General features: G+C 38.7%; 1 protein-coding gene across 12 annotated transcripts in view; it reads right to left on the reverse strand.

Moving 5' to 3' along the window:
* The window catches only part of CEP63 (centrosomal protein 63), a 78258-nt gene that overhangs the window by 31619 nt on the left and 21288 nt on the right, over positions 1 to 25351 (reverse strand). For 10 of the 12 annotated variants that reach the window (XM_070466710.1, XM_070466717.1, XM_070466711.1 and 7 more), the window contains 3 exons: positions 19168 to 19263; positions 18215 to 18334; positions 12539 to 12652 (listed from right to left, as the gene is read on the reverse strand). In XM_070466710.1, the coding sequence (XP_070322811.1) occupies positions 12539 to 12652; positions 18215 to 18334; positions 19168 to 19263 (330 nt within the window). The remainder of the gene's footprint in view (positions 1 to 12538; positions 12653 to 18214; positions 18335 to 19167; positions 19264 to 25351) is intronic. The other 2 variants (XM_070466708.1, XM_070466707.1) reach the window with 2 other exon arrangements.

Consider the following 25351-nt stretch of genomic DNA (forward strand, 5'->3'; position numbering starts at 1 on the left):
ACTGAATTTTGTTGGTTTCTGCCAAACATCAACAAGACTCAACCATAGGTATACGTATGTCCTCTCCCTCTCTAACCTCCCTCCCATCTCCCTCCCCGTCCCAACCCTCTAGGTTGATACAGAACCCCTGTATGAGTTCCCTGAGACATACAGCAAATTCCCACTGCCTATCTATTTTACATTCGGTAATATAGGTTTCCATGTTACTCTCTCCATACATCTCACCCTCTCCTCTGCTCTCCCCCTCTCTTCCCCTCTCCCTGTGTCCAAAAGTCTGTTCTATATGTTTGTTTCTCCGCTGTTGCCCTGCAAATAAAATCTTCGATACCATCTTTCTAGATTCCATAAATATGTACTAGTATAGGATATTTATCTTTCTCTTTCTGACTTATTTCACTCTGTATAATAGCCTCTAGGGTCATCCTCATTAGAACTGATTCAAATGTGTTCCTTTTTATGGCTGAGTCCTGGGTGTTCACTGGAAGGACTGATGTTGAAGCTGAAACTCAAATACTTTGGCCATCTCATGCGAAGAGTTGACTCATTGGAAAAGACCCTAATGCTGGGAAGGATTGGGGGCAGGAGGAGAAGGGGACGACGGAGGATGAGATGGCTGGATGGTATCACCGACTCTATGGACATGGGTTTGGGTAGACTCCGGGAGTTAGTGATGGACAGGGAGGCCTGGCGTGCTGCGATTCATGTGGTCGCAAAGAGTCAGACACTACTGAGTGACTGAACTGAACTGAACTGAATAATTCCATTGTGCATATGTACCACGACTTTTATTCATTCATCTGTTGATGGACATCTAGGTTGCTTTCACATTCTAGCTCTTGTAAATAATGCTGCAATGAACATTGGGGTACATGTGTCTTTTTCAATTTTGGTTTCCTCAGGGTATAAGCCTAGGAGTGGGATTGGTGGGTCATATGGTGGTTTTATTTCTAGTTTTTTAAGGAATCTCCATACCATCTTCCATAGTGGCTGTATCAATTTACTTTCCCACCAACAGTGCAAGGGGGTTCCCTTTTTTCCACACCCTCTTCAGCGTTTACTGTTTGTGGGCTTTTTGATGATGGCCATTCTGACTGGTGTGTGGTAATATCTCATTGTAGTTTTGATTTGCATTTCTTTAATAATGAGTGATGTTGAGCATCTTTTCATGTGTTTGTTAGCCATCTGTATGTCTTCTTTGGAGAAATGTCTGTTTAGGTCTTTTTCCCACTTTTGTTGTTTTTCTATTATTGAGTTGTATGAGCTGCTTGTGTATTTGGGAAATTAATCCTTTGTCAGTTGTTTCATTTGCTATTATTTTCTCCCATTCTGAGGGTTGTCTTTTCACCTTGCTTATAGTTTCCTTTATATATATGCCACATCTTCTTTATCCATTCATCTGACAATGGACATTTACGTTGCTTCCATGTCTTGGCTATTGTAATCAGTGCTGTTATGAACACTGGTGGGCATGCATCTTTTAGAATTAAAGCTATCTGTTTATATATGCCCAGAAATAGGATAAAGCTGACTCATATGGTAACTCTCTTTTTAGTATTTAAAGAAACCTCCATACTACTTTCCATAGTAGCTACACCAGTTCACATTATCTGCCAACAGTGTAGGAAGGTCCCTATTTCTCCACATCCTCTCCAATATTTACTATTTGTAGATTTTTTAATGATGGCCATTCTGACGAGTGTGAGGTACAACCTTGTTTTGATTTTCATTTCTCTAATAATCAGTGGTGTTTAGCATCTTTTCAATGGCTTATTGGCCATCTGTATGTCTTCTTTGAAAAAATGTCTACTTGTGCCCATTTTTTATTATAGTATCTTTTTGTTATTGAGTTCTGTGTACTATTTCTATATTTTAGAAATTAAGGCCTTGTCAATTACGTTGTGTGCTAATATTTTCTCCCTGTTTGTAGTTGTCTTTTTATTTTGTTTATGGTTTCCTGAAAAGCCTCTAAGTTTGATTAGGTCCCATTTGATTTTTTAAAAATTTTATTACTTTGCGAGGCTGACCTAAGAAAACATTGCTACAATTTATGTCACATCATGTTTTGCCTATGTTCTCCTCTCAGAGTTTTATGGTGTTTAGTATTTTTATTACCTCCTTTTTGAACTCAGGATGTGGTAGACTGGAGAGGTCTGTTTCACTGTTTATTCTTTCAGGAGACTTTTCTTGTTCTTTTAATTGAGAGTGGTTCCTCTGCTTCTTTATATTTCTAACTCTATAAATTTAGGAGAAACAGTTACCTACTTGTGGCTGTTTTTTATGTAGGAGCATCTGTGTGTGGCCTGCATGTGTCTAATATTTTTGCTGCAAGGGCTTTTGGTATAGAAGCCTCCTATGTCTTTCCTCAGAGTTTGCTGGCTGTTATCCCCTTGATACAGGGTGTGATTGGTGTTTAACCAGAGCCTGCACTGCATGATGAACAGGGCCTCCTCTTTGCTCTGTGGCTGTCAAAGCCCTGTCAGGAGTAGGATCTGCTCCCCAGTTGTTGGAGCAGATGACCCTAGATCTGTTTATGAGCTACAGTGTGGGGCAGGTGTAACTGGTGCACTTCCACTGGGAGAAGAGTCACTGATCATTCCTCCGCAGGAGCTATCCACCAGAAAGCACACTCTTCGGTGTCAGCTTTTACCCAATGTGCATGCTCACAAAGTACACTGCTGTTACCCTGCTGCTGGCACTGCTTTCAGCTGTGAAAATGTAGGAACTGGATGTCCCTCAGGCGCTGTGCTCACAATGTCATCAGCAGAGATCCACTGACACAGATCTACTTATGTCAGGCACTGGGACCCACCATAGTCATGAGCAGTTGCACACCTGGGCCCACTATGGGAGATACAGTACCATCCTGGCCCTGGCTCCACATGTCCCTGCCCACAATGTCCACAGCTACTACCTCCAGACCCACCTCAACCACAGGAGTACCAGTAATCTGCTCAGATATCCCACCACCACTGAGCTTACAAAGGCACTCTAGGTGTAAATCTGCTGAAGTTGCAAAGCCACCAGATAAAGTTCAGATTTCAGCCCTGCTTCCAAAGTTATGTGGCCCCTGGGGATCTACTCATATTTCAGCCCTGCTTCTGGGTTGGACAACCCTTCTGTGTCTGCATGCTCCCAAAGCTCATGGAGGCAGAGCCATACCCACTGAAAGCATGCCAAAAATGAGGCACCTATAGTGAGGCCCCACCTCCTTCTCTGCATGCTTGTTAACCATGCAGCATCTATGTGGACCTCAGCTCTGTCCTGCATACACTCCCAGTTCTGGCCCACACTCCAACTCCTTCAGGTTGTCTCCACAGAGCCAACTCCAGTCCTATGGTTTAGCCTCTGAAGCCTGAGTTTTAGCACCCAGCCCCTGCATGTACCATCAGATATGTATCACAGGCTGGGGAGTGCAGTGAGGTGGCCCAGATCATCTGTGTTTTTGGTCTCTGTTCTGCCTGCCGCAAGGTACCTTCTCCACTCTCCTCTGAACCTCTGAAGCTCCCTTTCTGTCCTGGCTGATCTCCTAGCTGATGAATGGGAGTTCCCAGGATGAGGGAATCTTTCCCTTTCACAGCTCCCTCCCAGGGGCACTTCAAATACTTCCCATCCTGCTCAAGTACATGGTGATCATTCTTGCAACTGTGGTTGTATGAGATCCTCTGTCACCATTCAATAGGTATTCTATGAGAACTGTTTCACACGTAAATGTACTTGTGATGTATTTATGGGAGTAGGTGAGCTCCATATTCTTCTATTTCTGCCACCTTGATCTCTCCATCTGAATTATTTTAGATATAATTTTACTACTTTTATTTTTTAAACTTTATACTAGTTTTATAGGTGGATGATCTACTACCTTTACTATATGTTTGCCTTTACCAGTAAGGTTTTTTTTTTCTTTCATAATTTTTTGTTTCTAGAAATTGGCTTTTCTTTTCCATTTACAGGAGTTCCTTTAACTTTCTTTCAAGGCTAATTTAGGGGTGGTGAACTCCTTTAGCTTTTTCACTCCAGAAAATTCTCTTTCCCTCCTTCAATTCTAAATGATAACCTTGCCAGTTAGACTACTCTTGGTTGTATTTTTTTTTTCTTTTAGCACTTTGAATATATCATGCCAGTGGCCTGTAGTTTCTGCTGATAAATCTGCAGAGATTTATGGGAATTCCTTTTTACACAACCAGTTTCTCTGTGTGCATGCATGCATGTGTGTGTGTGTTTTTAAGATTCTCTTTAACTTTTAACATTTAGTTATATTGTGTCTTTATGGGTTCATATATGTGTCTCTTTGGGTTCATCTTGTTTGGAACTCTCTCTGTGCTTCCTGGACTTGTATGCCTATTTCCTTTGCCAGATTATAGAAGTTTTCAGCCATTATTTCTTCAAATAGGTTTTCTGTCCCTTCCTCTTTCTTCTCCTTCCAGGAACCCTGTAATGCCAATGATAGCATGCTTGATGTTATCTTGTGCGTGCCTGCCCAGTCACTCAGTTGTGTCCAACTCTTTGCAACCCAATGGACTACAGCACGCCAGACTTCTCTGTCCATGGGATTGGCCTAGCAATAATACTGGAGTGGGTTGTCATTTCCTACTCAAGGTGCTCTCCCTGACCCATGGATCAAACCTGCATCTCCTGCATTGGCAAGTGGATTATTTACCACTGAATCACCCGGGAAGCCCCCATTCAGGAATCCCTTAAACTATCCTCACCTTTTAAAATTCTTTGTTCTTTTTGCTGTTTTGCTGGGGTAACTTCTACTACCCCATCTTCCAGATTGCTGATCGATTCTTTTATATCATTTAATCTGCTGTTGATTCCCTCTAGAGCATTTTTCATTTCAGTTATTGTATTCTTCAATTCTGATTGGATCTTTACTATATATCTATACCTATGCTGCTGCTAAGTCGCTTCAGTCGTGTCCAACTCTGTGCGACCCCATAGATGGCAGCCCACCAGGCTTCCCCGTCCCTGGGATTCTCCAGGCAAGAACACTGGAGTAGGTTGCCATTTCCTTCTCCAATGCATGAAAGTGAAAAGTGAAAGTGAAGTCGCTCAGTCGTGTCCGACTCTTCACGACCCCATGGACTGCAGCCTACCAGGCTCCTCCATTCATGGGATTTTCCAGGCAAGAGTACTATATACATATATATATATATATATATATATATATATATATATATTTATCACTTTGAGTTCTGAGTTCATCCATTCTTATGCCAAGTTTGGAGAATCTCTATGACTATTACTTTGAATTCTTTATCTGGAAAATTGCAGTATCCCTGCTTTATAAATTTTTTTTTTCTTTTTCCTGGGGTTTGGTCTTAGCTTTCAGTTGGAAGCTACCTCTTTGTCTCCTCATTTTGTTTAGCTCTCATTGTCTGTTTCTATGTATGAGGTACATTAGCTACCTCCCCAGCCAAGTGCTCCAGGGGTATACCCCATGTGGGTATGTGTGCTCTCCTGTTTTTACTGAGCCACGATTACTGCAGGCACACTGGGAGGCGGGACTAGTCCCGAAGCCAGCTGGCTATAAAGCTTGGCTATGACTGCTGAGGGCAGGCATAGCCTATTTTTAATTGAGTCAGTATTTCCATCACATACAAATAGTTTTTAAGCAGAGTGAAAATCACATAGTCACTGTAAGAACATATTCTAAATTTTCATTAATCAGAATTAATTAGTCTTAGTGAAAATCACTCAGCTGTGTCCGACTCTTTGTGACTCCATGGACTATGTAAATGTAGTCCATGGAATTCTCCAGGCCAGAATACTGAAGTGGGTAGCTATTACCTTCTCCTAGGGATCAAACCCAGGTCTCCTACATTGCTGGCAGATCTGTTACCAGCTGAGCCACCAGGGAAGCCTGAACCAGAATAAATACACTACACCAATACAGCAGTCACAGCCACGTGGGGCCACTGAGCACCTGAATTATGGCTAGTCCAAACTGAGATGTACTCAAAGCATAATACACACTGGATCAAAGATTCCATCTTTTTAAAAATGTGAATGTTATAATAATATTTTCATAAAGTGAGATACTGCACTCAAGATGGCAGAGTAGAAGGATGTATGCTCATCTTCTCCCGTGAAAACACCAAAATTGCAACTAGCTGCTGAACAACCATTGACAGGACAATGTTGGGATTCCACCAAAAAAAGGCCATTCAGGTATGACCTAAATCAAATCCCTTATGATTATACAGTGGAAATGACAAATAGATTCAAGGGATTAGATCTGATAGACAGTGCCTGAAGAACTATGAACGGAGGTTTGTAACATTGTACAGGTGAACATTGAGGCAGTGATCAAAACCATCCCCAAGAAAAAGAAATGCAAAAAGGCAAATGATTATCTGAGGAGGCCTTACAAATAGCTGAGAAAAGAAGAGAAGATAAAGGCAAAGGAGAAAAGGAAAAATATACCCATCATACTAACTGCAAAGTTCCAAAGAATAGCAAGAGATAAGGTGGCCTTTCTAAGCGAACAGTGCAAAGAAATAGAGGAAAACAATAGAATGGGAAAGACTAGAGATCTCCTCAAGAAAATCAGAGATACCAAGGGGACATTTCATGCAAAGATGAGCACAATAAAGGACAGAAACGGTATGGACCTAACAGAAGCAGAAGATATTAAGAAGATGTGGCAAGAATACACAGAAGAACTATACAAAAAAGATCTTCATGACTCAGATAACCACAATGGTGTGATCACTCACCTAGAGCCAGACATCTTGGAATGTGAAGTCAAGTGGGTCTTTAGGAAACATCACTATGAACAAAGCTAGAGGAGGTGATGGAAATCCAGGTGAGCTATTTCAAATTCTAAAAAATGATGCTATTAAAGTGCTGCACTCAATATGCCAGCAAATTTGGAAAACAGCAGTGGCCACAGGACTGGAAAAGGTCAGTTTTCATTCCAATCTCAAAGAAGGGCAATGCCAAAGAATGTTCAAACTACTGCACACTTGCACTCATTTCACATGCTGGCAAAATAATGCTCAATTTTCTCCAAGCTAGACTTCAACAGTACCTGAACTGTGAACTTCCAGATGTTCAAGCTAGATTTAGAAAATTCAAAGGAATTGGAGATCAAATTGCCAACATCTGCTGGATCACAAAAAAAATCAAAAGAATTCCAGAAAAACATCTACTTCTGCTTCATTGACTACAGTGAAGCCTTTGACTGTGTGGATCACAACAAATTGTGGAAAGTTCTTCAAGAGATGGGAATATCGGACCACCTATCTGCCTCCTGGTGAAACCTGTACGCAGATCAAGAAGCAACAATTAGAACCGGACATAGAAAAATGGACTGGTTCAACACTGAAAAGGAGTACATCAAGACTGTATAATGTCACTCTGCTTATTTAACTGATATGCAGAGTGCATCATGAGAAACCCTGGGCTGGATGAAGTACAAGCTAGAATGAAGATTACCAGGAGAAGTATCAATAAGCTCAGATATGCAGATGACATCACCTTATGGCAGAAAGCAAAGAATAAACAAAGAGCTTCTTGATAAAAGTGAAAGAGGAGAGTGAAAAAGCTGGCTTAAAACTCAACATTCAAAAAACCAAGATCACAGCATCCAGTCTGATAACTTCAATAGATGGGGAAACAATGGAAACAGTGAGAGATTTTATTTTTTTGCCCTCCAAATTCACTACAGATGGTAAAGGCAATTACGAAATTAAAAGACGCTTGCTCCTTGAAAGAAAAGCTATGACCAACCTAGACAGCCTATTAAAAAGCAGAAACATCAGTTTGCTGATAAAGATCCATATAGTCAAAGCTATGGTTTTTCCAGCAGTTATGTATGATGGATGTGAGAGTTGGACCATAAAGAAAGCTGAGTGATGAAGAATTGATGTTTTTGAACTGTAGTGTTGGCGAAGACTCTTGAGAATCCCTTGGGCTGCAAGGATATCAAACCAGTCAATCCTAAAGGAAATCAATCCTGAATATTCACTGGAAGGACTGATACTGAAGCTGAAACTCCAATCCTTTGGCCACCTGATGCAAAGATCCACCTCTTTAGAAAAGACCCTGATGCTGGGAAAGATTGAAGGCAGGAGGAGAAGGGGACGAGAGGATGAGATGGTTGGATGGCATCATCGACTCAATGGACATAAGTTTGAGAAAGTTGTGGGAGACAGTGGGAAGCTGTAGGAGGACAGGGAAGCCTAGTGTGCTGCAGTCCATGGGGCCTCAAAGAATCGGGCACGACTGAGCAAATGAACAACAGAAAAGAGATAAATAGAATATATTAATTTTATCTGTTTCTTTTTACTTTATTAATGTGACTTACAGAAAATTTTATACATAGGTGGTTCATATTGTATTTCTATTGGACAGAGGTACACTAGAATATCTCAAGACTACCTCTTCCAATATGAAAAGTCAGAAATAAAAATATAAACTGTTTATAAAATGATTACTTCTCTTAAATATCTAGTGTTAGAGGTATCTTAAAGCCAATATATTTTTAAGCCTTTTTTCTCCCCACTAGCCACTGCCAGTAATTTTTTTGACCCAGAAACCAGAGCTTTCTCTTATTAATATAACAAATAGCATTTTAACTATTCTAGTGGAGCATATGTGTGAATTATTTGCTCAGTCGTGTCTGACTCTTTGCAACCCCATGGACTGTAGCCCACCATGCCCTTCTATTCAGGGAATTCTTATTGGAGTGGGCAGCCGTTCCCTTCTCCAGGGAAATCTTCTCGACCCAGAGATCAAATCTGGGTCTCCTGCATTGCAGGCAGATTCTTTACCATTCTAGTAGAGTGGGTAGGATTATTTCAACAATACAAATCACAACAGAGGTGGTTAAAAGTAAAGAAATAATTAAGAAAGTAATTTATGTCATGGAGATAAAAATAAAAGCCACGAGTGGGGAGCTAATATGTGAGAACAGGGAAAAGGCTGGAGATTGAACTCAAATCCTCCTCTGGCTTTGTGGTATGTAATCTTTGGGCTTCAAGAAAATAACTTTTCCATATAGTGAGATTACTGAGAAGAAAATGATACAAAGCAACAAGTATTCTTTTTTTAATTTTCCAAAGAATCCCAACATGAAGTTATGCCACTGTAGGCATCAATTTTTACCACGCTCTCCATTAGAGTGAACCCCAAACACGTCAGTGCAGACAACAGCTCTGCAGTATTTCCACTAAAGAAACATCTTGAAAAGACAGCCCATCAGTGGTATAGCTCCCAATAAGGCCTTATCACTACTCTGTCTCTGTTATCATAAACTTTTAAACAGTAAATCTGAGCCAATTCAATTAAGTATATGATAATTCTACCAAGACAACAGATTAACATTTGTGTTAGGATCATCTTTTTTTCATAAGGAAAATATGCCTTTAAAAATATAATATATATTCAAACCTGAACAATATCATATAGCCCATATAAATACTTCAAAAGGAAAACATATACAATGCAAGCTTTACTTTTCTCACATACCATGTATAAGCTAAGTATTTTATATTCTGAGCTGGCTTAAAATTTTAATTTTTTTCAAATGTTCTTAATGTTCTCTAAGACTTCCCTGAATGACTCCTTTTCACTCACTGTATTATTTGGGCAGGAGGGAAAGTAGCAAGTGATTATTTGCCCTCTACACAGAAATGATCTTATGTTTTAGTGACTATTCTGATGTTTTCCTATGCTTATACAACCATCACTCTGTCTTTGCATCTAATAAAATACTTACAACTGTTTAACAACTGTACTTTCAAATTTAATATATTTTAATATTTGATAGCACAAACATCACCCTTATAAAAATGTTGCCTAGTACCATTCATTTATCCTTCCCCATGAATTTTAGAACCATTCTGCAAAGTTTTCAAAATGTAAGAGACAACAAATTATGTGGATAACCATTTGGAAAAAAATATAGATCCCTATCAAATTCCTTGTACCAAAAGAATTTTCAGATCAAATATATTAAGAAGTTACAAAGCATTAGAAGAAATCTTGGCTTATGTAAGTCTTTATGGTATGACAGCAAAGATAAAAACCTTAAAGAAAAAATTAATAGAATTAAGCCATTCTAAAAATTGTCTGTAAAACAACTGTATTTCCATAAAAACTACTAGGCAAAATTAAGGTAAACTGGGAAAACACACACAATTGCAACAAAACAGCAAAGAGTTAATATAGTCAATGTATATACTAAGAGTTCTTTCATAGTATAATATAAATATTCTTTAAAAACAAGGGACAGAAATAATTTGCAAAAGAGTGGAAAGTCATAGGTAGATAAAAATGCTCAGTCTCATTCATAATTAAAGAATTAAAGATGCAAATTAAAACAAATAATCAGATACCATTTTTTCCCACTCTATCAGATTGGTAAAGACAAGCCTAAATGTAGGGGAAATTAAAAGAAATATTTAAATAAATAATACTGCTCAATAATGAGAAAGTATTAGGAAACAGATATTCTCAAACACTGCTGGTGAAAGTGTGCATCAGTACATCTTTGAAGATTGACAATATGCATTAAAATCTTTAAGAATGTATGACTACTTTGATGCAGTAATCTTATTTCTAGGGCCATTTCCTAAGAAAATAAATGGACATAAATGCCTAAATATTTAAATAAGGATGTTCACCCAAGCTCTACTTAAGAGTGAAAAAAAAATAAAAACCTAAAAATTCTACAACAAAATATTGGTTACATGAATTAAGGCATTTAATGGTAGACTAAACTTCTATACAATCATGACTCATATTTCCTGACATGTCAGGAAGAATGAAATAAAATTGGCAAAATGAGTTGGTGTTCAATGAATAGAGTCTTACTCTTGTAAGCTGAAAAGGTTTTAGAGATTTGTTACACAAAAATGGACATATAGTTAATATTGTACTGTACTCTTTAAAATGGTTAAGATTATACATTTTAATATTTTTTGCCACCATTTTTTAAGATTGGCAAAATGATAACTATTAATGCTGGGTAATGGGTATATAGAAATTTATTTTTAAAAATTTTTTTAAAATGAGGACCAGAGAGTACTGCTAAGGGAGAAAGAAATAAAAGTAACAGTTTTTCCTTAATCAGAGCAGTTTTAGTTTAAACAAATCACCAGAAGAGTTCAAATACAGGAAACAAATGTTGGCTTTTTAAAGAATTCTTGTTCTACCTCTAGCTGAATTATGGTAAATAAAAATCTCATTTTTTCTAACAATGAAGCTTTAATTATGTTGAGTAATCACAATAGCAAATTAAAAAAAGGATCTATGATCAACAATAAGCATATTACATAGAAGAATAATTGAGAACTTAAAAACTAGGACTCAATTTTCTTTTTTGCCAATCTGAAGCCTATAATATCTTATAGCTATTTATGTCTGTACAGTGCTTTAGCATTCAGGTAAAAATAAAAAAACTCTGGTCTACACTTTCAGGATTTTATTGGCCCACTCTGGCTGCATAGCCTGCTGCAGCCTAGTAAATAATTTTGATCCTTTAGATTGCTGTGGGCCCCTTGTACCATTCTGAGTGGAGTCACTAACAGCAGAGCCATTCATGGTAGTTTATTAGCCCACTGATATTTCAGGGTAGATGATTAAAAGTAAAAATATTACCAAGATTTAGAGCAGCAAATAATGCAGATTGTTTTTTTACCTTTATTAAGGCGTCCCTCTAGCTCTTCTTAATTTCTCTGGCAATTCCCTCTTCTATAAAACTGAGATTTCTACCAACCTTGACAAATTATCATGATACTAAACAGACAACATATAATTACATATTCTAGATCGCTACATTTAGAAGAAGCATTGAGACAGTGTCTAGCACATTGCTGTTGTTGTTGTTCAGTCACTAAGTCATATCTGACTCTCTGTAACCCCATGGTCATAAATATTCATTACCCTCTACGTTCACTTCCCTTTTGTTCTTGGTTTTTAATTGAAAAAGCAAACAAACTGAATATGTTCCAAGAAGAAAATTCCTAAATTAGGGTAGCTAATTTTTTGTTTTGCTTAAGCCATCAGTTATTCATTTAAAAAGTTTCTAGTCATGTTGTAAAAAGTGTTTCTGTTACCACAAAGATACTGCTTTTTGTTAGTGTGAATCTTTGAGCATTTGTGTTCAAACAGGCAGACTGGCCAAAGATCCCTGACTGAGGACCTCAGCTAAGGCACCCCCAACTATCAGAGATGGAACAAGACACAGACAGAAGTGGGGCCAAGGCAAGAGCCAGAAAGAGCCAGAATAAGTAATTCAGAGCCAGAAAGAAATGGAAAAGGAGACAGAGAGCAGAGGCAGAAAGAGAAAGGAAGGGAGAGTGAAATCAAAGTGTGGAGTGAGCCGGAGAATGCAAGTCAGTGACAGACTGGGAGAACAAGAGCCCGAGTGAGGGAGGGAGGAACCAGTGCAGGAAAGCAGCAAGCAAAGGAGCATGGGCGTGAGGATGGGGGTGAGCACGCTGAGCACACGGCACTGCATTTTTTAAGCTGGTTCAAATTTAATCAAAACCTCTCTGCTCTCATTATTCCAAAAATGTCTTAAACTTACCTGAATTATCTCTGATTGTTCAGCTAGAGCCTTTCTTTGTGCCTCCAGAGAAGACACCTGTTGCTGATAAATCAAGCGCTGCTTCTCCCAGTCCAGCGATTTCTGACGAAATTCCTAAAGAGGCAATTAAGGTACTTAACTTCTAAGTGCTTCCCCTTGCTGTCACCACCTTCCAGATTCACTTTTACTTTAATTCTTCCCCAGGTCCCTGGGTACACAGGCACCTTTCTCCACAGCAGGAGCCCCATTACTCACTTAACTAATAGAACTGTAGAGTAACACTAAATTCCTCACATACTGTGCGTCTGGATATCTGTCTTCCTAAATTTAACACACTAATGGCGAAGAGCACGAAACACAGATACTTAACACTGGATTCAAGATGATTTTCAAAGATCTGCTGCCACCTAAGGGTTGTTATAATTTCTTAGTGACTTTTCGGAAAACTGATGTTAAGATAATGAAAATTTCAAAATATGATTATACTTATCACTCACTACCCAAATTCTTGGTATCCAAACCCAGGAACTGAACAGATTCAAACAAATGTTCAGATAAATCCCTGGGGAGTCCAATTCTCATCAGAATCTAAAATTCAGGAACCAGACAGGTTCAGTTAACATAGTTATCCTTTGATATCCAAATTTTTATTATCTCAACAGAATTATAAAGACATGAATAACGAAAACTGTATTAAATTTTAACAGATATCTATAACCCAAAGCCAAAGAGTTCAAAATTAATGATGGATCAATAATAACTTCAAGTTGCATGATCAAGAAAATGATCAAGAAAAATCAAGAAAACGATTCACAAAAATGAGGCAAATTAAAGAGAAAGGAAACTCAGTCTTTCTATCACTGTCCTCCAAGAGTCTCAACCCCAGAAGCATGCTAGCTTAAGGTAATTACTGTTCACCAGCTCATATTCACTTACTCATTGTTTCTACCACATATATTCCAGGTACTGTTCTAGTGCTAGGGATACAATATTTAACAAAACAAACAAAAATTCTAGCCCCACTCAATTGGAGGGGGACAGGCAACACATTACTGTACAGTAATTAGATACAGACATCCATCAGTATCCATGGAAGACTGGTTCCAGACCTCTGTGGTTACTAAATCCACAGATGATCACATCCCTTATAAGAAATGGTACGTTATTCACATGTAACTAATGTGCATCCTCCCACAGGCTTGAAATCATTTCTATAGAATGAAATCATTGAAATCATTACTTATAATGCCTAATACAATGTAAATGCTGTGTAAATAACTATAAATACAATGTAAATGCTTGTGCATAACAAATTCAAGGTCTGCTTTTTGGAACTTTCTGGAATTTGCTTTTCCCAGAATATTTTAGATCCACAGTTGGTTAAATATACAGATGCAGAACCCATAGATACAGAGAGCCAACTATACCCATTTTGGGGAAAATCAAGCGTGGAGTACTCAGAGTTGGTGGCTGCAGTTTGCAAAAGGAGTGGTTAGATTGAGTAACATGAAAGTAAACACCAGGAAGATGGAGATGAAGCTATACTATCCTGGGAAGTACAAGGCCTTGATGTGGAAGCATCTTGGCATGTTCAAGGATGAGCAAGAAGGTTAGTGTGGCTGGGGGGGAGTGAGTAAAAGGGGAGAAAAGGAAAGGAAAGGTCAGAGTTAATAGGCAATGAGACTCTGTAGGTCATTATGATAACTTCGTCTTTTAGGAGAAACTACTGTAAATTTACATACAGGAGAGAACATGATTTAACTTAAACTAAACATGATTTAACTTAAACTAAACAGAATCCTTCTAGCTGTTGTGCTGAGAAAAGAGAAATCATGGGTGACTCCAAGGTTTTTAGGCTTCAGCAATCTGAGGAATGGAATTACATTAACTAAAACAGAAATGGTGCTGGGAAGATGAGGAAGAAAAAAGTCAGGGCCTTTATTTTAGACATGTCAAGTTTGAGACAGCTTTAGATACCGTGTGGAGATGTGAAATGATAAGTTGGAAATTATTCTGTAGCCAAAAGTCAAGACTAGATATAGGAATATAGGAGTTATCAACATATACACAGTGCTTAAAACTATGAGACTGAATGGTATCACCAAGGGAGTGGCCTCGACAGAAAAAAGTAGAGGTACAGCACAGATGCAGCGTGTTTCAATGCCAAAAGGCTGGAGAGAAAAAATAACTGAGAAGGAGTGGCAAACACGGTAGGAGAAAACCCAGGAAAGTACAACTGTTCTCCAAGCCAAACCCAGAAAGCCAAACCAGCCAAGTCCAGTGCTGCAGACAGGATATGGCAGGAGAGAGTGGACACGGGCTTCAGTAATGCACATTCACTGGTGACCTCCATGCCAATAGCTTCTGCAGAGGAGAGAAAGGCTTACTGAGTGAGTGTAAGAAAAATGGAAGGAAAGGAACTAGAGACAAATACAGGTACCTAAAATCATTTAGTTAAACGACTTTCATTAAACAACTTCATTTTTTGTAAAATGAAGGAGAAAAATGAGACAGTATCCAAAGGACAAAAATAGAGGTCAACAAAGGATATTTAAGAGGGGGGAAATTTGCATGTTGGTGGAAAATATCCAGTAGGGAGGAAAAACCTGAGGATGCAGAATAGAGGGGCATTTCTGGAGTGGTGTCATGGAAAGGGAACAGGGAGAGCATGGACTGATCCTTCAGTAGGAAGGCAAAGTATATGGAAACAGTTGCAAATAGGAAGGCAGAAAGGTTGGAAGCGGTGAAAATTATTTTTTCATTGCTTCAGTTTTCTCAATGAAATATAAAGGTCATCACCCAGCAGTGAGAATGTGGGGCAAAGTGTTAAAAACTCAAGAAAAGAGAAAGTATGAAATAGTCATTATGGAAAAATAAGGGGAGAGTGAGGAGAAATATGATTCTGGACAGCATGAGGACCCATTTGAGGTGAGTGAACACAAACTGAAAATGAGGCCAGTCAGCAAGATCATATTTTTCCCCAGCCATGATCTGCCACAAAGGACAGGTAAGACAGTGGGGAGAAAGCTGGATTTCATGCGAGTTACAGGAGGAGCCTGGTGGACCACAGTCAATGGGGCCACAGAGTTGGACATGACTGAAATGAAGCAACTAACTAAGCTATGACAAACCTAGACATCATATTAAAAAGCAGAGATGTTTCTTTGCCAAAAAAGGTCCGTATAGTCAAAGCTCTGGTTTCCCTAGTAGTTGTGTACGGATGTGAGAGCTGAACCATAAAGAAGGTTGAGCGCTGAAGAATTGATGCTTTTGAGCTGTGGTGCTGGAGAAGACTCTTGAGAGTCTCCTAGACAGCAAGGAGATCAAACCAGTCAATCCTAAAGGAAATGAACCCTGAATATTCATTGGAAGGACTGATGCTGAAGCTGAAGCTCCAATACTTTGGCCACCTGATGGAACAGATTCACTGGAAAAGATCCTGATGCTGGGAAAGATTGAGGATAGGAGAAGGGGGCAACAGAGGATGAGATGGTTGGATGATATCACTGACTCAATGGACATGAGTTTGACCAAACTCCAGGAGATGGTGAAGGACAGGGAAGCCCTGCAGTGCATGGCGTCACAAAGTGCATCGGACACAACTGAGCCACTGAACAACAACAACAACAACAAAGAGAGGGCACAGGAACAGAAGGGGAATATAAGGAGCGTAACCATGGGATAGAAGCTGGGTAAGAAGTGGTAGGTGTGGACATGAGGCAGGTATGGAGCAGTGACAAGTGGCTAGATCCAAACACTTTAAGGAATGGGGAATCAGGTGATTATCGAGCATTGGGAATAAGAGGGAGCAAGCTGAAAAGAAGGGGATGGTAGTCAGAAAGAACGAGATGCTTAAAACTGTGATCCTTGGAGGGTTGCAAGTATTGTTAGTGACAACACCTAAGGAATTGCAATGGGAAAAGGGAAAAGAGACAGAAAGGAAATCAAAATATCCCTGGAGGAAAAGAACACCAATGAAACAAAGACCATAGTATTATAAGGATCATCCTTGTGGATACCAAAATCCTCAAGAATTATGGTAAGAGCAATGTTGGAGAGAATGACAATCAACCGGGGGAGTAATCAGGGATCAGAAAATGAGTAATTTTGCCTGTATGTACATTGTTGTTTAGTCACTAAGTTGTGTCTGACTCTTGAGACCCCATGGACTGCAGCCTGCCAGTCTCCTCTGTCCACGGGATTTCCCAGGCAAGAATACTGGAATGGATTGCCATTTCCTTTTCCCAGGGATCTTCCCAACCCAGGGAAGGAACCTGAGTCTCCTATGTTGATTGGCAGATTCTTTACCACTGAGCCACCAGGGATGGTGGTATGTGCTGATGACATGAAAATCAAAGATGGAGGGTGGAGAGGGAGGTGGGAAGGGGGACCGGGATGGGGAATACATGTAAATCCATGGCTAATTCATTTCAATGTATGACAAAAACCACTGCAATGTTGTAAAGTAATTAGCCTCCAACTAATAAAAATAAATGGAAAAAATGAAATAAATAAAATAAATAAATAAATTTTAAAAAAAAAGGAAAATCAAAGATGGAGACTCTCAGGTACAAAGAAAACAGAATGGTCTGGAAGTGGTAATGGGGAATAAGAACATGAGGGGTTTTATGCAAAAACCCAGGTACCAGTGAAGAAGGCTGGAGAGAAAGCAAAATCTGATTCTAAGCTCTTCAAACATAGAAAAATATTGAGATGTAAAAAAATATTAAAAGTAGAAATTAAAATTCTAGGTAGTAATAATATAACAGTATTAGTGGGTGACAGGTCACTCTGAGTAGAAACATTGTAAGTAATCCTACAAAGATGTTGAACAATGTTTCTCAAATTAACATCAGCTGGGGAAGCTAGATAAAGTGCAGAGTCCTAGCTCACATGCCATACTACTGGATCAGAATCTCTGAGAGACTAAAGAGGACCCTGGTTAACACTTAGGTACACTTGAGAACCAAGAGCATAGACAGAGGAGAGGAGTGGTGGATTCAAGGGGGAAAAAGTGACAGCCCCATGCTGTTCTTGGTGGTGTTAAGTCTCAACTTCCTTAACTCCTCTGGGACCTAAGATATACAATAATCATGGAGTTACTCAAACTTAACAAAAACTTAAGTCAGCAAGGAGGGAGGCAAGTGACTTATCATATCTAAATGGGAACTAAGAATAAATAATCTGATATGCAAAGTACTGTGTACAAAAAAGCCACATACCTTCAACACTTTCTAAGCCCCTACTCTGTTAGGTGATAAATAAAACAAAGACAATATTCACAGAGGACAGCCAGTAACTGGTATCAATGTTCCTTAGTATTGGCATTTGGGGTACAATAGATCTTTCCTGTGCGGAATAGGCCCAGTCATGTTTAGTGTCCCTGGTTCCTGTGCCTTACTCACCAGTTTCACTCCCAGTCATTCTGACAACCAAAACAATGTCTCAAATATTTCTAATGCCCTCAAAGGATGGCACCACCCTCTTGAGAACTACTGATAGCTAGTAACCACAGGGAACCAGATGATGACAGGACACCCTCCCACCTCTGAAATAGCTCAGTGGTAGTCCTGCCGGTGAGAGAAAATTGGCTTCATGAAACAGCACTATTAGAAACAGAGTCTTCCTACATGAAGGCTGACAATCACTACAAGTCAATCAGTACTATGAACATACCTCTATTTTTCCAGTTAACCTCTCAATTTCAGACCGATCTTCCCTGTTTTTGGCATTTCCTCTGAAGTCTCTTACATGTTTTTTCTGTAGCTTTTCATAGCTTCTCTTCAGTCTGCCTAACTGTAGACACAGTTATTTCTAGACTTAAAATTTAAGAATGTGTAAACAGTGCTGGTAAAACAAACTGGCGTTATAAAAGCACAAGTAGAGCTAACTAGCATTCCTGAAAATAGAGAGCATGTTAGATAAAATAAAAAACTCAAAACTACATACAAAAAGTAAACACCAGGGGAAAAAAAAGAGTCAAATAAAAAGTAAAGAGCAAAGTTTAATAAATAAATAAAACAAAGGTCTAATTTTTTATTATAATATACAATAGCCCTGCACTGAGGGGCCCCACAACCCATCCTCACAATAAAAGCAGCAAATAAACACTCTTTCTTTTCTCCAGGCCTGTGGTTCTTGAACCATTCCCCAGTGGAACACTGATATTCACTATGCAGGAGAGGAATGCTTCGGAATTAAATAAAAAGTATTTTTTTGCCAATCTGAAGAATACAATTCAGTTAACTGGTAAAATTTTCTTACCTTTCTAATCTATCCCAAAGTGGTTCTGAAACCTTTGAATCTTTCATTACTTAAAATCTAGTAACTGACTCAACTCAAAAATTAAAACATTTAACATAAGCTTTTGGTATCAGCATTTCATGGTATTATACAAAAATAGTTTTTTTCAGATACTCAACCAAAAATATTTTAGAATCACTGTTGTAGGTAATATCAAACATATTAAAAGGCAAGATTCAGGGTTTAAGAACAGAGAAAGATTTCTACCCCAATATCCTCCATGGAATGTATACATCCACTTTATAAAGTAGAAACCAGCTCATTAACAAAATTCTCAAGGTTGAAGAGACAGAATTATACAATATATAATACAATTAAAATCTTACTTCTTCATGTAGTTTCTTTAACTCTTGCTTATACTCCATGGCCATCTCTTGCTTGACTTTTTCATGTTTTTCTACCTGCTGACGCAACATTCCAATCTAAAAGCAGAGAGGTGGCAGTATTTTTCATTATTAGCATTGAAACAATTACCCTGAAACATAAAAATAGAAAATAACCTTTGTACTTATCTGTAAAGACACATTCTCAATTATACAACTTCTCAGGAAGTCAAATACCTAATTATTTAATAATTTAGAACACTTCCAAAAAAAAATAGAAAATAAGCAATTGTTCTAGAATTTCTAGGTTTAGATGAAAATTTACTCTATCTCATTTATTCTTCCTAATCCTTTTTACCAGAAAAAAAAAAAAACCCTCACAAAATATTAACAAATTACAAGAATCTTGGAATCTAAAAATATTGAACAAAAATCTATGCGAGTTCAAGAAAAAATTCTTTAAAGCAAAGCACAGAATACTAACATTAGACAGAAAGACACCAGGAAGCTGAAAGCTCTTGCTATATACAGTCAATATTCATTTAGATTTACCCACAAATTTAGTATTGTGCTAAAAGTCCTTCAGTCATGTCTGACTCTCTGTGACTGTATGGACTATAGCCCATCAAGCTCCTCTGTGCGTAGGGTTCTCCAGGCAAGAATACTGGAGTGGGTTGCCATTTCCTAATCCAGGGGATCTTCCCCACTCAGGTATTAAACCCGTATCTCATGCATTAGCAGGTGGATTCCTTACCATTGAGCCACCTGGGAAGCCCTATTAGATAAGTAGCTAAGACTAAAACTTGAGAATACACCATAAAATGTTATTTAGAAATAAGAGGAGAATGCCAAAATTTTTTTAAAAAAGGAGTTAAAGATACCAAAAGAACTGTCTTAGAGATGTAAGAATCTTAGGTTCACAGGAATAGGGTAGATGATCATTGTTTTTTCTTATGAGACTTATAGAACTATTTTTCTTTTCATTTATTATGAGTCTAGCATTAGTATAAAATATGAAGAAACAATTGTTAAATTTTATTTATTTACCAGGGTCTGGTTCATAATAGTCAAGCAACAATATTTAAATTTCTTAAAGAAAGTATATTTATTACTAGTACAAACAACTCCCTCACTCTCAGCAATAGGCATTAGGCAGAGAAAAGGAGGCCAAATTTTGAAAACTGTCAGTATGGATGGTATCATTTTAACTACAATTTAGAGTTTTTAAAGTGGTTTCTTAAACCGTAACTCAATCTTCACAACATGGGAACACAGGAACTATATCCTCATTTTGCACAGGATGAAACAGGTTCAGAGACGTTAAATTATTTGTCCAAGACCATTCAGGTGAAAAAATGTACAGCCAGGACTCCGAATCCCTTACTTGTTTCATTAGGTCTACCTGCTCTGTAGGGCATTAGAAGGCAACAGCAGCAGCAAGGTCCATTAAAACCAATCCAATCCAAACAGTGTAATCAGAAAACATATAAAGCATTCACTTATGAAATGAGTTGTTTATACTAGTACTCCTCCAAGTATGAGCTGCAGATGGGCTGGACCTGGTCACAACATCAATCCAACATGAGGTAAGAACCTTGAAGTAGAATGTAAATCAATTATGTTACAAAAAACACTGTTTGTTGCAACTGACATTTTTATACAGCAAAACTTTCTGTGATGTGAAGGATGCAATGCACTGATTTACATTCTGATACAAGCGTTACCTTACTGTGAACCTGTCATTTGAGTAGCACTGGTTTATACCATGGGGCTAACTGCTCCTAGGCCTGAAACTTACAAACAAATAAAAATGACAAAAACTTAAAGGCCTATATGCTAGTTCTTCTATCATATGCTGTTCAAGTAGATTAATAAATATATTACTACCAATAACAGTGAAATTACAATTTCACAGATCAACTCTATGGAACAGATTCTTATCATTCAGTTCAGTTCAGTCGCTCAGTCGTGTCCAACTCTTCACGACCCCATGAATCGCAGCACGCCAGGCCTCCCTGTCCATCACCAACTCCCGGGGTTTAATCAAACTCATGCCCATCAAGTTGGTGATGCCATCCAGGCATCTCATCCTCTGTTGTCCCCTTCTCCTCCTGCCCCCAATCCCTCCCAGCATCAGGGTCTTTTCTAACTCTTCACATGAGGTGGCCAAAGGATTGTAATTTCAGCTTCAGTATCAGTCCTTCCAATGAACACCCAGGACTGATCTCCTTTAGGATGGACGGGTTGAATCTCCTTGCAGTCCAAGGGACTCTCAAGAGTCTTCTCCAACACCACAGTTCAAAAGCATCAATTTTTCGGTGCTCAGCTTTCTTCACAGTCCAACACTCACATCCATACATGACCACTGGAAAAACCATAGCCTTGACCAGACAGAAATTTGTTGGCAAAGTAATGTCTCTGCTTTTTAATATGCTGTCTAGGTTGGTCATAACTTTCCTTCCAAGGAGTAAGCGTCTTTTAATTTCACAGCTGCAGTCACCATCTGCAGTGATTTTGGAGCCCCCCAAAAATAAAGTCTGACACTCTTTCCACTGTCTCCCCATCTATTTCCCATGAGGTGATGGGACCAGATGCCATGATCTTAGTTTTCTGAATGCACTTTACCTCTAGAAACTTAATCAACTTCCAGCAACCCAATCAATGAAGCAGCAAATCATTGACAGCTACATTTCTAAATATCTTTTACATCTCAATGCCCAAACTTGTAATCTTCAAATCCTTACAAAGGAGCCCATCAGCTCAATCCCGTCAGTTTCTTTTTAAGTGTTAAGTATGGGATACCTCAGAAATACTGCAGGTTCCTTCCAGATCACCACAATAAAGCAAATTCTGTGATAAAATGAGTCATACAAATATTTTCGGTTTCCCAGCACATATAAATGTTCTGTTTGCACTCTACTATAGTCAACTAAATGTGCAAGAACACTATGTCTAAAAAGCAATGCATATATCTATCTTAATTTAAAAAACATTGTATTGCAAAACAAACAAACAAAAAAAAAAAATGCTAACCATCATCAGAACCTTCCATAAGTCATAATCTTTATGCTGATAGAGGATTTAAAATATTGCAAGAATCGAGCCTCCCTGGGGCCTCAGTGGTAAAGAATCCCCCTGCCAATGCAGGAAACACAGGTTTAATCCCTGATCTAGATCCCAGATGCTGTGCACGGTAAAACTAAGCCCATGGGCCACAACTATTAAGAATACACAAAAGAACTGTACCAAAAAAGGTCTTAATGACCCAGATAACCACAACTGTGTGGTCACTCACTTAGAGCCAGATATCCTACAGTGTGAAGTCAAGTGGGCCTTAGGAAGCATCACTACAAAGTTAGTGGCGGTGATGGAATTCCAGCAACGCTATTTCAAATCCTAAAAGATGATACTGTTAAGTGCTGCACTCAATATGTCAGCAAATTTAGAAAACTCAGCAGTGGCCACAGGACTGGAAAACATCAGTTTTCATTCCAATCTCAAAGAAAGGCAATGCCAAAGAATGTTCAAATTACTGTACAATTGCACTTATTTCACATGCTAGCAAGATGATGCTCAAAATTCTTCAAGTTAGACTTCAGCAGTATGTGAACCAAGAACTTCCAGATGTTCAAGCTGGATTTAGAAAACACAGAACCAGAGATCAAATTGCCAACATATGCTAGATTATAGAAAAAGCAAGGGAATTTCAAAAAACATCTACTTCTGCTTCATTGACTATGCTAAAGCCTTTGACTGTGTGGATCACAACAAACTGGAAAATTCTTAAAGAGATGAGAATACCAGACCACCTGACCTATCCCCTAAGAAACCTGTGTACAGGTCAAAAAGCAACAGTTAAAACTGGACATGGAACAACAGAGGGTTCAAAATTGGGAAAGGAGTATGTCAAGGCTGTATATTGTCACCGTGCTTTATTTAACTTATATGCAGAGTACATCATGAGAAATGCTGGGCTGGATGACTCACAAGCTAGAATCAAGATTGCCGGGAAAAATATCAACAACCTCAGAAATGCAGATGACATCACCTTTATGGCATAAAGCAAAGAAGAACTAAAGAGCCTCTTGATGAAAGTGAAAGAAAACAGTGAAAAAGCTGGCTTAAAACTCAACATTCAAAAAACTAAGATCATGGCATCTGGTCCCATCACTTCATGGTAAACAGATGAAGGAAAAGTGGAAACAGTGACAGATTTCATTCTCTTGGGCTCAAAAATTACTGCGGATGGCAACTGCAGCCACGAAATTAAAAGACGCTTGCTCCTTGGAAGAAAAGTTATGACAAACCCAGACAACAAATAAAAAGCAGAGACATCACTTTGCTAACAAAGCTATGGTTTTTCCAGTAGTCATGTATAGTTGTGAGAGTTGGACCATAAAGATGGCTGAGCACTGAAGAATTGATGCTTTTGTACTGCGGTGCTAGAGAAGACACTTGAGGGTCCCATGGAGAGCAAGGAGATCAAAGCAATCAATTCTAAAGGAAATCAACCATGAATATTCACTGGAAGGACTGATGCTGAAGCTGAAGCTCCAACACTTTGGCCACCTGATGCAACTGACTCACTGGAAAGGACTCTGATACTGGGAAAGATTGAAGGTAGGAGGAGAAGGAGTCAACAGAGGATGAGATGGTTGGATGGCATCACTGACTCAATGGACATGAGTTTGAGCAAACTCAGGGAGATAGTGAAGGACAGAGGGGCCTGGCATGCTGCAGTCCATGGTGTCACAAAGACTCAGACATGACTGAGCAACTGAACAACAACCAGAGACTAGGAGCCACAACTACTGAGCCCATGTGCCACAACTCCTGAAGCCCGCATGCTCTAGAGCCCATGCTTAGCAACAAGAGAAGCCACCACAAAGAGAAGCCCGTGCACTGCAACTAGAGTAGCCCTTGCTCCCTGCAACAAAGACCCAGCACAGCCGAAAATAAATAATTTGTCTAAAAAAAGAAATATTTAAGATTACCAAAATGAGGCACAGAGACATGAAGTGAGCAAATGCTGTTAGAAACAAGATGCCTACACACTTGAGTTCAACTCAAGGTGGCCTCAAACCTTCAATCTGTAAAAAATATAGTATCTGCAAAGTGCAATAAAGTGAAGTACAATAAAATGAAGTCTGCCTGTAGTGCGGTAGTGCCTATGACATAAAAACTAAGCTACAGGAATAAATTTAAAGAGCCCTGGAGTGACAAAATAGTCTCATAATTACACAGAAGGGAATTTCTTTAATTCACAGAAACATACATGGGAGTTTCTAACAAAATAAACAACTTAGATATCTACGTATACAGATATGACCCTTGAACAAAATAGGTCTGAGCTGCACAGATCCACCTATACAGGAATTTTTTTTCAATAAACATGTTACATACTGCCCTATCCAAAGTTGGTTGAATCCACAGATTCAGAACTACAGATACAAGTGACAATGTTAGTCGCTCAGTCATGCCTGACTCCTTGTGACCCCATGGACTGTAGCCTGCCAGGCTCCTGTGTCCATGGGATTTTCCATGTAAGAATACTAGAGTGGGTTGCCATTCCCTTCTCCAGAGGATCATCCTGACCAAGGGACTGAACTCGGGTCTCCTGCATTGCAGGCAGATTCTTTACCATCTGAGGCACCAAGGAAGCCCCAAGATACAAGAGTCAACTGTAAAATTGTACATAGATTTTCAACTGCATGGGGGATTGGTGCCCCCTGACTCCCAGGTTCAAGGGTCAATGGTACAGTGTTTAACTAGGGAACAACTATCACCTTAACTTACTAAATGGAACTACTTGTGTCTGCCCCTGGAGAAATAAAGAAGTGGTAACTAAGGTAACTTACCAAGGAGCACTGACTCTACCTAAATTACAAATAAATAAATATATATATGTATATATATATATGATTGTCATTCCATGCACTTTTTAAATAACTTCAATATCTTTTCATGAGATATAACTTTAAAATACATTCTCAAAAGTCTACCCAAATTTTAAAATAAATTCCAGTTTAGCAAGTGGCATCTCAGAACACAATCTAACATAGCCAACATAACTATGTACAGTTGACCCTTAAACAACATGGTTGAACTTCATGGGTCCACTTATACATAGATTTTTTTTCAATAAATACTACAGTACTACATGAATTCATGAATGTGGACTCTCAGA

This window comes from Odocoileus virginianus, chromosome 4 (assembly GCF_023699985.2).
Source record: "Odocoileus virginianus isolate 20LAN1187 ecotype Illinois chromosome 4, Ovbor_1.2, whole genome shotgun sequence".
Lineage (NCBI taxonomy): Eukaryota > Metazoa > Chordata > Mammalia > Artiodactyla > Cervidae > Odocoileus > Odocoileus virginianus.